Here is a 13,383-nt window from a genome sequence, read left to right as displayed (position 1 = left end):
ATTTTCTGGCAGGTCTTTCCCTGTTCATTCTCATTATGTGCCCATACCACTGAAGTCTGCGTTTCTTTATGACACTGATAATAGGAACCTCGATACCAGCTACTTACCTATTCACTTCATTTCTGATCTTGTCCTTTCTGGTAGTTTGGTTCATGGTTCTAATGAATCTCATTTCAGTTGCTTGGATTCTACTGAAGTCTTTGTTTAGTAGGGTACATGTCTCTAAACCATATGTGAGGATTGGTACGAAGTAAGTGTGGTACATGATTGTTTTCGCTTTCTGTGGTATTTTGCAGTCCCAGAGGAGATTTCTGACTTGACTGTAGAAGTACGATGCTTTCTGTGTCCTGCTGAGTATTTCTTTTTTGATAGGGGCTTTACGTCGCACCGACACAGATAGGTCTTATGGCGACGATGGGATAGGAAAGGCCTAGGAGTTGGAAGGAAGCGGCCGTGGCCTTAATTAAGGTACAGCCCCAGCATTTGCCTGGTGTGAAAATGGGAAACCACGGAAAACCATCTTCAGGGCTGCCGATAGTGGGATTCGAACCTACTATCTCCCGGATGCAAGCTCACAGCCGCGCGCCTCTACGCGCACGGCCAACTCGCCCGGTACTGAGTATTTCCTGCCTAACAGTGTTGTCCTTCGATATTGTGCTTCCGAGGTGCTTGAAGTGGGAGGCTGATTCGATTTTTTCTCCTTCCAGAAATATATTTGAGCTTGTTCCTTCCATGTTGATGGTCATTTCCATTGTCTTTGTTTTGCTCATCTTCAGTCCAAAATTTTTTAATGTGTTGTTCCATTCATTAAGTTTCTTCTGAACTTCAGCTTCTGTCTCTCCCCATAAAAGCACATCATCAGCAAATACCAGGGCGTTTGGTTCGCTGTCCATTTTCTTGATAGATTTGATGACCTTGTCCATTACTATTACGAACAGGAGTGGTGACAGAGCACTTCCTTGTTGGACACCTGTTCATACCTGTTTCATACCGGTTTAAATTTTTGAGAGTCTCTTTTCCAACTTTTATGGAAAATTGGATAAAACAACCACCAGCACTGTTATCAATTCTCCTTATAAAAGACTTCTACTGTACCTCAGAGTAGCTTTCTTGGAGCAGTCTTACTACACTAGTGGTTTCATTTGACTACTACTACTACTACTATAGTGGAACCTCGATTCTCCATTTTTCGAGGGACCATGAAAATTAAACGTACTACACGGGAAAACGGAAAATCCGGGAATGCATGAAAACCATCAACAATTTGGCTAAACATCACAAAAATTAAATATGTATAATTATTATCTTACAAAAACTCCTAAACCAAACCAGACTACAGCCCCATTGGGACTTTGCCTGCCAAGCGACTGCTGCTCAGCCCGAAGGCCTGCAGATTACGAGGTGACACATGAACAGTGTGATGAACCCTCTCGGCTGATATTTTGGCTCTCTAGATCAGGGTCGCCATCTCACCATTGGATAGCTCTTCAATTAAAGGTCATCACGTAGGCTGAGTGAACCTGGAACCAGACTTATATCCAGGTAAAACTGCCTGACCTGGTCGGAATCGAACCAGGACCCTCTGGATGAGAGGCAGGCACGTTAGACCGCGAAACCGCATTAATTACCGGTACGAGAGTTCAAAATCTCGATACTTTATATTCAATCTTACAGGGGAATCTTCGTCAGTTTCCCGTGAAAACTTCTTTCAGTTCAGCAACTTTGACTAGCCAAACTCTTCAAAAAATCTAATAACGCCAAGCCAAACGACAATCGACCACAAGCAGTTTTTAATTCTCTCATCTAATAAAATAAAGCACATTAGATACAAAAGCGCCCAACATGATGGCAAAATCCCTCCTTTTCTTAATCTTTCATTGTAATTTGGTCTCCGGTATACTGTTCATAGGCAGTTTCTGGAAATCTTGTGCCGTGTAAATTAGGCCTACATCGACTTTTAAAGGTTATACTGAACTCGAAAACATGGTTTCGAATGTAAGTAATCGATTCTCAAAAGTTCTCAAATGCATTATATTCAATTCTGCCCATCGCTAATCCAATCAAATTGGAAAGATGAAAGAAATATCATCAAAACTTCAGAAATTACTGTTATGTGTGACCTTGAGGTCATCTGGAAAGCTCGCTCGCTACACATGTCAGTACGAGTTGGAAATGATACAAACCATTTAAATGTAACGTGCGCAAATAAAACGACTGCGGTTTTTGGTATTTTAACACGAAAACATAAAATTCCCCGGCTTATATTAGGACCTAAACAGTAATAGGCAATCCCAAGACCTCCCATGGCTTTCTTTTTTAATGTAAGGTGCAACAGCTATTCTGGTCTCACTAACAATCGTGTACGACAATATTAAAATACTAAATTTGTGTTAAGAAGGAGCAGTTTCGATTCCTGCCTGAAAGCCCAGTTACTCTACAGTGCCCTGAGGAAAGTGCCGAAAACCTGTTCGGAAGTACGATGGAAAAAATGTGAAAATATAAACATCTAACCCTGGACATAATGTGGACGTTTTATAAGTGCGAACATTTGACGAAACTCGTTCCGTCTTCAAGCAAAGCTATCGAAATGGGCCTTGTCTCCTTACAATTGTTGTGGTCATACTCAGCTTTATGATTTTCCGAGATTCTCTAAACAATACCACCCGAATGTGATGGTAAGATGGTCCCTTATGCAAGTTCACCGCCAATCGCTTTTCCAGTACCGGTACAGTACTTCCTCTAACTATCGCAATGACCTGGCGTTAACGCCAAGATCCATACGTATGCCATAGCGGTCCTTTCGTGAGATACAGTTTATTAAAATACGATTGATCGAGGATTTAGCGTTGATGGGACTGGAATTTCTGGACGGTTGATCCGGGAAATTGTTTCTTTGTGAAACGGATAATGCGAGCATTTTACGTGATCTAATTACGATGCTCGCAGGATCATGTAATTTGAATGCATATTCTGGGAAAATGTAGTTTCCGGGAACGGAGAATCGAGTTCCCACTGTATTCCATAGCCTAAGTCTGTCTGCATGATTAGCCCTGACTTGCAATAATAAAAAGCACACACTCCCTCTCTCTCTCTCTGAATTGTAGCACTCATACATTTCAAGCAACATCAGCACCTCCCAAACATCCAGATGAGAGTGGAGCCCTCTTCTTCTTCTTCTTCTTTTGAGACTACATTGGATCACTTTAATCAATCCCTCGGTTTGTTGATTTCTTGGTAGGAACTGTCCAAGCCTTGTGGTCCTTCCAGTACTTCTTCATACGTGCTGATAGTCTTGCCCTTTCTTGTGTAGAGAATATTCTAGTTGGGATTTTCTTCTTTGTGAGTGTGAGGTGGAAAGTCATATTTTTAAGTGTTGTGTTTACTATTTTCTTATCCATAGTGTCATGGGTGTAATGCCAATTTCTTTCAAATCCTCCCTAATTTCTTTTATACATCTGCATCCAGTTGTTGTATTTTTTGAAGAAAGATTTTACTGCACTAGCTGTTTCAAAAGGCACGAATCTGGCATTCTCAGGATGTGACCCCAGTGCCCTAGTCTTTTCTTGCGCATGGTGTCAGTAATGGGTTCTAATTTCTCATATACAACATTGTTGGGTACTATTCGCCATCTTTTTGATAGCTCTAATTGATACAAGTTCTTCCAATTCGTCTTTCGATCTTCTGTAATCTGTCAGTTTTAGGATTGTTCGTTTAGATGGAATAATGTTTCTGCAGAATATGTAGCTTCTGGCTTTATGACTGTATTGATTTTTGCATTAATGGATAAGCATTTCTTTTTGTAAGTTTCCCATGTAAATTTTTGTGCCTTAGATAACTTGCTTGCCCTTATCTGAATTGAAGGTTTTGCATTTAAATGATATGTTATTAACGCACGTAGATATTTGAATTGTGTTGCAGTTTTAATTTTAGTACTGTTAATATGTACAGTATTTCTTTTAATGGTGTTGGTTTTTGGAGCATAACTTCTGTAGTGGAGCACTCTGTTAAATATAACATATTATTGCTGTAATAGTCCAATCCTCGAGCTGCTACGCATTCTTACAATGTAGTTAGGAACATTTTAATTATTTTTAATTTTTAAAAATGTTATTTTGCTTTACGTCCCACTAACTACTCTTTTATGGTTTTCAGAGACGCTGAGGTGCCAGAATTTTGTCCCGCAGGAGTTCTTTTACGAGGCAGTAAATCTACCGACATGAGGCTGACGTATTTGAGCACCTTCAAATACCACCGGACTGAGCCAGGATCAAACCTGCCAAGTTAGGGTCTGAAGGCCAGCGCCTCAACCGTCTGAGCCACTCAGCCCGGCTGGGAACATTTTAAGACATGACCAAATTTCTTTCTTGAACAGTGTATTTCCCAAGCCAATAGCAGTAATTATAGGCAATACTGCCCCATTCACACCATTCATGCCAGCAACCAAGGGCTGCCAAATTTTATAACCAGATAAGTTAAAAATTATATTGCAGATTTGAAAAAAATTATTACTGACACTAAGCAATCTAAAATATTGCCACACATTTTCTTCGAGGAAAGGGCAGGATTTATTCAGTTATACTGTAGTTTCTGGCATTTAAAAATTTATTTCATAATATGATTTAAACAAATAAAATTGATTTCTTTTTAATAATAAGGCTTCAAACTTAACACTGAACTCTTCCTTGTAATTATTCCAATAACGTTAAAAACACCTCACCTATTTAGTCATTGCTTTCATATGTTGGAGATGTAGGTGAATATGATGGCGATGTGGGTGAATATCCTCCACCTGCACCTGGAGAGTAAGTTGGGGATGATGGGCTATAATTAGGAGATGTAGGGGTGTAAGTTGGACTGGTTGGAGAGTACTTGGAGCTTGATGGAGAATACTGCGGACTAGTTGGAGAGTAAGAAGGACTACTAGGGGAATAGTTAGGTGAGGTAGGAGAGTAACGTGTAGAAGAACTAGACTGGTGTTTGGGAGAACTTGGTGAGTAAGATGGAGATGTAGGACTATAGGTAGGAGATGTTGGAGAGTACTGAGGAGAAGCTGGAGTGTATTGGGGAGATGACCCTGCAAATGATGGTGATGTAGGAGAATATGATGGGGATGTGGGGGAATATTTTGGACTGCTTGGGGAGTAGCTTGGACTAGCAGGTGAATACTGAGGAGAGCTGGGAGAATATGAAGGACTGGTAGGAGAGTAAGAAGGAGAAGCAGGGGTGTAATTTGGAGAACTGGGAGAGTAACTTGGACTTGTTGGGCTGTAGCTGGGTGAAGTCGGACTGTAGCTTGGACTTGTAGGTGAATATGAAGGACTTGTAGGACTGTAGCTTGGACTTGTAGGTGAATAGGATGGACTAGTAGGGCTATAGCTAGGAGATGTTGGACTGTAGCTAGGAGAAGTAGGGCTGTAACTGGGACTTGTTGGCGAGTATGAAGGACTTGTTGGGCTATAACTTGGACTAGTTGGTGAATAGCTAGGACTGGTTGGACTGTAGGATGGGGAGGTTGGACTGTAGGATGGTGAGGTGGGTGAATAAGAAGGGCTTGTGGGCGAGTATGAAGGACTAGTAGGGGAGTAATTAGGGGAGGTCGGGCTATATGAAGGACTGGTAGGGCTGTAATTGGGGCTAGATGGAGTCATGCTTGGAGAAGTAGGAGCATACGCCGGACTGGATGGAGAATAGCTAGGCGACATTCCACTCATAGGGCTGGGTATGTATGGACTCTGCGATGGACCTGGAGAAGAAGGGCTTCCAGGCTGAGGAGACCATGGAGAATACCCAGGCGACATTCCACTTGCATCACTGGCTCCCGATGGTGAAAAGCTGGGACCTCCTGGAGTCATTCCGCTTCCAAGCACTGTAATTAGAATATAAATATGTACTCACTGTAACAAACATTTTACAAGTACATTTACAGTCTGAGGTCACACTAATGGTACACATAATAACTTAAATTAGCAACTTTAAGCCTAAAGAAATACAATGGATGTAAATATTTATTTACTGTAGCATATGACTGTTAGTGCCTGAAGCGTTGAAGGACATGTTCGGCTTGCCTGGTGCACGTTTTTTTAATTTCACACCCATGGGCAACCTATGGGTGTGAGATGATGAGATAGGAAGAAGGTGAAACCCAGTGTTGGCACAGTCTATTCCTGTTGATTAACACCAAGGTAATTGCTCAAAGCCAAACATCTCCAGCCCATGGAGAAATCACCAACAGTGCCATATGCCTTCACTTCATTTGAACACTGAGGATAGGTTTTGAACTGAATCCAGACTTTTGGGATCCAATCTAGTGATTAGAAATTATATACCACTACCCTGCCAACCAACATCCTGTATCCATTAACAGGATTTGAACTGGTTACCCACAATGTCGTGCCATATAGACTTGATGCCTTAACAAACATGGCCACTAGGCAGGCTTAACGAATGTAGTGAAAAGGTGAAATTAAGAATTCACGATTACCTTCAGCAGCAGGCTGTCTTCCACTATCTTCATTCAAAGATGGTGATTGTAACAACAATTTACCAAATAAATTCAGGTTATTCAATCATAAATACCACTGTTCCACCCCAGGGTAGCACTGCACTCTTACGTCAACACATTTATGATTGAGTAACCTGAATTTCCCCCTACTACCATTTCTTGATGGATGCAGCAATTTTTCATCCATCCCTTGGCACAGGCCAGAGTGAAATGTAGATTTCACTGAAATCCCAGTCTCAGTGATGGCTGTGACAGTATGGAAACTGCTAAGGTGGTGCTCAGTACAGTAATGACATTCAGAACACAACGAGTGTGTTTGAGGGTCATACAAGGTGCCATTCATACGACTGGGCATGCTGCAATAGCATTTTCTGGCCCAGTGAGGATAGTAATGGCAAACTATATTACTCTTCATCCTGCCTAGTATGCCTCATTTTGCCACTACCATTGGTTTTTGCTATTTCCCTATGACCTTTGGTGGTGCTTTTTGAGGATCCAACCAGTCTCTGGGTTGATGAGCTAACGAACGGATAGAATCGGAATTTATTTAATGTTCTAAATCAGAAGTTCTTAAAAGGAACTTAATTTTCAACAATTCACCAACTTTGAAAAAACTACTCCAACAGTATTTCAATCACCACCTATTACTACATCTCAGTAACTATTCAACAATACAGGCATATGTCATAGAACATGAACTGAGAAGTGTACGGTCACCTTTACTATTTATATTGTTATGGATCTTTTTTTTTTTTTTACAATTGGCTTTATGTTGCACCGTAACAGATAGGTCTGACGGCGACGGTGGGATAGGAAAGTCCTAGGAGTGGGAAGGAAGCGGCTGTGGCCTTAATTAAGGTATAGCCCCAGCATTTGCCAGGTGTGAAATTGGAAAATCATGGAATATTGTTATGGATTATGATATAAGGGTAGCAAAAGCAGTACAACAATGAACCCACCATCCTGGATTTGGAAAGCCGGTGCTCAACCATCTGAGCCACTAAGCCTGGCAGTAAACAAGGAATGAATATATACTAAATACACCTGACCGGGCGAGTTGGACATGCGGTTAGGAGTGCGCAGCTGTCAGCTCACATCCGGAAGATAGTGGGTTCGAACCCCACTGTCAGCAGTCCTGAAGATGGTTTTCCGTGGTTTCTCATTTTCACACCAGGCAAATGCTGGCGCTGTACCTTAATTAAGGCCACAGCCACTTCCTTCCCATTCCTACGCCTTCCCAAGACCTATCTGTGTCGGCGCCACGTAAAAAAAAAAATACACGACACATCCAGTTGAAACATTGCTAGAAACAAAGAAGGATGATAGCTGTGATCCTGAAGGTGAAAGTGAAGTTGTTCCAGATGAACCAAGTGACGCGGACGACGTTCAAAATGTAATTCAGCCAGCTCACTTCATTGTGAATGTTGTGTGTTGGTCCCAAGGGAATAGGAAGGAAACAACATACTCTTGTTCTGACTGAAAAGACTTTGTGTGTAACACCTTGTTTCCACCTATCGCACGGATAACAATCTACAAAACCTATAATCATCTGGATTCAGAACAATGTAAATGTTAGTAACCCATTTGGATACATAACAATGTAAATAGTGTACATAATGTTAGTATCCCATTATTGAAGAATAATAATTATTATCATATTAGATTAAACTAATTGTGTACACATTTATGAAGGAAATATTTAAATATCACAACGTGGGGGAAAAGTACTCAGGGCAGGTTATGCATGTGAAGAATTTAGTACCCAGTTAAGGGGTTAGATGGTAATGGTCCTCAGCACAAATTTATATGGTAAGTAGATGGGTTAGCTATGCAATAATAAGGTGAAGACAAAAGATAGGCATAGGTCTACCTGCTATAGAGAACAAGATCAAATCAGTATTATAACTGTTTTACACAACTCTTGATATTTTGATCCTAGCCACAGGAGTTCCATTTTAACATGGAATCCAAACTACATGGACATCATTTCAAAAATCCCACATGCTTCAATCGCCTTGATGAGAAGCTTGTGATTATGCACTCCATTTTCATGCCCCCATGATTCTACTTTACCTACTACTTATGCCTATATTGGAGTAAGACATCAGTAAATGGTCTCATTCAACAGTAGAAGTCCACTGTAGAGAGTATGGCATATAGCAAGAAACCAGTTGTAACGACAGCTTTTTTCTGTCCCTTGAAAATTCCTGTTATACTGTGTATTATTCTTTGGTTATGTATGATTAAGCATGAGTAATTTATTTTGTTATCAATATTTATTTATGCACTTCAGTAATTATATTGAAAGCGATTGTAATCAGTATCGTTTTCTTGCTCTGTGCACTAACAAGCTCTTGTCAACACTTGAAGGCCAAGTCAGAATCAATTAGTAATACCCGTCGACTGGTGTACTAAAAACTAAATTTGAAATGAAATTAGTAAATAACTTGGCCTATACAATTGTTAAGTCAATAGAAATAAAGGCTGAAAGATTTAATGAGAGGAGTTATGCGTGCTATAAACCAGGAACAAATGTTGCAGCTGATGAACAACTCTTCCCCAGCAAAGCTCGGTATAGTTTCACGCAGTACATGGCCAACAAGCCAGATAAATTTGTCATAAAGTTCTGGCTACTGGTAAATGATTGCAAGTTTGCGTGCAATAGGTTTCCTTATATTGAAAAGACAAAAAGTGACCTGCCAATGAGTCACTCCCTGAAGATGTTGTCATGAAACATGGATCCATACCTCATGAAAGGACATAACGTGACCACTGATAACTTCTTTACATCAGTAAAGTTGGCTGAGAGACTGAAAGAGAAGAGAACTAGTACTGTTGGAACAATCAATCCAGTGAGGAAGGAAATCTCGGAGTCAATAAAAGCATAACATATAAATCTGTACGACAGTCGTACTTACTCGCACAGTATATCAAGGAAAAGTGAACAAGAATGTGCTTCTGTGAAGCACCCTACAACCCAGCATTCAAGTCAGTGAAAATAACAAGAAGCTCCCTAGTACTACTGAATTTTATAACGGAACTAAGTAGGGTGTGGATGTAGCTGAACAAATGGCGCATAAATACACCACTAGGGCTGGATGCCGAAGGTGGCCTGTACATGTATTTTACAACGTACTTGATCCAGCAGCAATAACTTCATGGATAGTCTACAAGTAAGTTACGGGACAGAGAATCTTTCAACGTGATTATATTCTTGAAGTAATACAAGAACTAAAATGTGATTTCGTGAAGACAGGATCTCGGTTGATTGAACTCCCTACACTTCAGCCTGAGCCTCAGATTCAGGTCCAATGTACCATTCACAAGAGATGACAATGTCAAGTGAACTCCAACTGTAAACAGAACAAAACCTCTGACACATGTTCTTCGCGCAACAAAGTAGTCTGTGGAAAATGTTTGTGTAAGGTAATCACTTGCATAAATTACTTGTCAAGTGTCCAAATAGGCTTGTAAACAGATTAAGAATGTTATTTTTATCCTAAGTTTAATTTTTTTTCCTATTGGCTTTACATCGCACCGACACAGATATGTCTTATGGCGACGATGGAACAGGATAGAGCTAAGACTAGGAAGGAAGCGGCCGTGACCTTAATTAAGGTACAGCATTTGCCTAGTGTGAAAATTGGAAACCACGGAAAACCATCTTCAGGGCTGCCGACAGTGGGGTTCGAACCTACCATCTCCCAAATACTGGATACTGGCAGCACTTAAGCAACTGCAGCTATCGAGCTTGGTTTCTAAGTTTTCACAAAGGCACTCAATAGCAAGTCCGCCAAAATATTTCACTGTTACCTATTAGAAGCGAGAGAATATGAACAATTATTAATATTTAACAATGGATTGATCTGTATACAATACACCCCAATGTTTAACTGTGTCAGTAAGCAGCAGTGGTTAAAATAACCACCTGCGGCCTTTATAGATATGAGGAAAGTTTGGCCGTTCTAGTGTTAAGAATGAAATTCAACATAAACGTTCACATAGTATTAGCAGTAGAAAAATAACCAATGGGCAAGCCGCAGCATAGAAATCATGTGCGAAAACGCAAGTTTTGAACAAACTGATTGCCGCTCCATACCAATTTTAATGTGTGTGTGTTTCATATGCAGCAACAACATTCACATGCATATTAAAAAACAGAATCAAAATTAAAATTGAGCAGAATCTAGATGATGATCAGTTTGGGTTCAAGAAAGGAGTAGGAACGAGAGAAGCTATTATAACACTTAAAACCATCTTGGAGAGAAGAGAAGAGCTTAATAGAAATACATTTATAGCTTTTGTAGACCTGGAAAAAACTTTTGACAATGTCCAGTGGAAAAGACTGTTCAGAATTATGAAGGATATTCATTTGGACTGGAAAGACAGAAAAGCAATACAAAACCTGTACACCAATAAGAATAAACATTGAGAGTAATGGAACAGTATGCAAGGTGAGGATCAGGAAAGGAGTAAGACAGGGGTGTTCCTTTTCACCATTTCTATTTAATATGTACAATGAAGAGGCCATGAAAATTTTTAAATTAAAAATATCTGGCATTAAAATAAATGAAACAACTGTACATTGTATTAGACTTGCCAACGACATTGCACTTTTGGCTCACAATGAGAAGAACATGCAGATCATGCTCAACAAAATAATATCCATCTTAAAATAATGTAAATAAAACTAATGTTACAGTTGTAAACAAATCTAAAATAAAGCCAGCAGCGCATCACAGAATTGGAAATATTTTAATAAAACAGGTGCACAAGTTCTGCTACTTAGCATCAGTTATTACTGATGACAACAGATGCGCTGTGGAAATAAAAAGAATTTCCTTGTGTAAGAAAGCCTTTGAGGAGAAGAAGCAGCTCTTAATTAATAAATCCTTAGATAATGAACAAAAGAAATTGTTTGTCAAAACATTAATTTGGAGTGTGCTGCTATATGGCTGTGAAGGATGGACTCTCTTGAAGGAGGACGTGGAACATCTACAGGCAGGGGAAACGTGGCTATGGAGGAAGATGACAAGAACTACAGGGTCTTCTTTATGGCCTGCTCCCTGTGTCAGGAGAACATGCACGGAAGGCGATAGCGCGGCCGGGTGACTCATTTGCCAAGAGATATATTGCTACATGATCGGCTAAGATGATCTAATGCAGTACGGTAGTGATAACCATTGCTTCACACACAGCAATAGTTCAGTTCATCTGCAGCATTGGTAGCGTGTTCAATGTGTTCGCTTTAAAATAGCATAGTTTCTGTAGGAATACTAATCGTGTGTTTAACGAGTGATGTATACAGTAGAACAGCGTGTATTCATTGTGTTGTGCTATGCGAAGCATTCTTCTTATACAGAATGCCACTTTCGATTCATTCGGAAAGTTTTCGAAGATCGTGTGGTTAATTATCCCCCTAGATTTCCTGATCTAAATCCCTGTGATTATTACCTGTGGGGGGATGCTGAACGGAAAAGTGTATGTGAACAATCCTCACAGAAGAGAAGAACTACAAGAGAACATTACACAAGTTATTTCGAACATCTCACGAGCTGAGATTCGTCGAGTGTCTGCAAACCTATTTACGAGGTTTCAGGCATGTTTGACAGCTGAGGGACAACATTTTGAACATCAAATGTAATGCCAGGTAGGTTTTAGACTAACAGTTTCACTAGAAATGGATTTCTATAAGTGTGAAATGCCGTGAGTAGTGGAGAGGAAAAGCGCGCGTTATACCGGCTAGCGACCGAGTGTCATTGCACCAGCAGTCCCGTGCTCTGAGTGGTCCTGCCGAGCATGCTGAAGAAAAGACCCTATAGCTGGATTGAGAAGAAAACTAATGAAGCAGTGCTTAGAGAAATAAACACCCAGAGACATTTAATAACAACGATAAAATGGAGAAAAGCATCAGGTTTTTGTCACATTCTCCAGCATAATGACTACATAAAGAACTTGTTCGAAGGCAAGATAATGGGAAAGAAAGGCAGAGGGAAATCACGGAAGAAGGTCATTGAAGAGGTAGTTGAGATGATGGGATGCCAAGGTTATGGAGATATGAAACGGATTGCAGAGAGAAGAGATCAATGGTTGCAGAGACAAGGCAAAAGCCTTTAGATAATGATGATGATGTGGTGTTTTTTTTTTTTTCACATGGCTTTACATTGCATCAACACAGATGAGTCTTATGGCAATGATGGGATAAGAAAGGGCTAGGAGTGGGAAGGAAGTGGCCGTGGCCTTTGCCTGGTGTGAAAATGGGAAACCACAGAATTAATGTGCAAGCACCCCCACCTCAAAAATCTGGGATAACTGCTATAGCGAGTAAATTTTTTGCTGTTACGAATTCTCGCTATAACAGACTTCTGCATTTTCTTTTGGTCTCCTAAAATAGCTGATGACCTAGAAGTCTCAAATACCAAAATACCACTGTCTTGTAAAACACACCAATAAATACTCTATATTCTTCACATCACGTTTTCCAGCAGTTTTTTGGCTATGAAACTTACTATTGGCAGGAGACCACACACTGCTGTAACCTGGAGTAGATACTTGGTTCCAAGGAGTCATTTGAGGGCTCATTGATGGTGTAGCAGCACTTCCAAAGAACATACCCACACCACCCATCATACCAGCACCAACACTCATTGGAATCTCTATTCCAGCTTTGCATTTCTCAGCATCCAGGAGAAGGTCAAAACAACCTGTAACATTAAGAGTACAGTCAATTCATGAATTAGCTAAAAATTCTAAGGCTTTGAATTACTGAAGAGACAAAGCAAACTTATCTACAAAAAAGTGTCCCACTGAAGAACTAGCAAATTCATACTAAAACATCATTTAGCCCTTGCTGCTTTGCTCAGTATGAAGGGATGAAGGTT

General features: G+C 40.3%; 1 protein-coding gene across 1 annotated transcript in view; it reads right to left on the bottom strand.

The window, feature by feature from the left end:
* Positions 1-13,383, bottom strand: part of Polr2A (RNA polymerase II subunit RpII215) — a 364,959-nt gene that overhangs the window by 33,164 nt on the left and 318,412 nt on the right. The window contains exons 24-25 of the mRNA XM_067137935.2: positions 13,012-13,206; positions 4,718-5,866 (exon numbers count right to left, since the gene is read on the bottom strand). Of these exons, the coding sequence (XP_066994036.1) occupies positions 4,722-5,866; positions 13,012-13,206 (1,340 nt within the window). The 3' untranslated portion in view covers positions 4,718-4,721. The remainder of the gene's footprint in view (positions 1-4,717; positions 5,867-13,011; positions 13,207-13,383) is intronic.

This window comes from Anabrus simplex, chromosome 1 (assembly GCF_040414725.1).
Source record: "Anabrus simplex isolate iqAnaSimp1 chromosome 1, ASM4041472v1, whole genome shotgun sequence".
NCBI lineage: Eukaryota > Metazoa > Arthropoda > Insecta > Orthoptera > Tettigoniidae > Anabrus > Anabrus simplex.
Note: the sequence above shows the minus strand (reverse complement) of the source record. Positions and strands in the feature narration are given on the sequence as shown.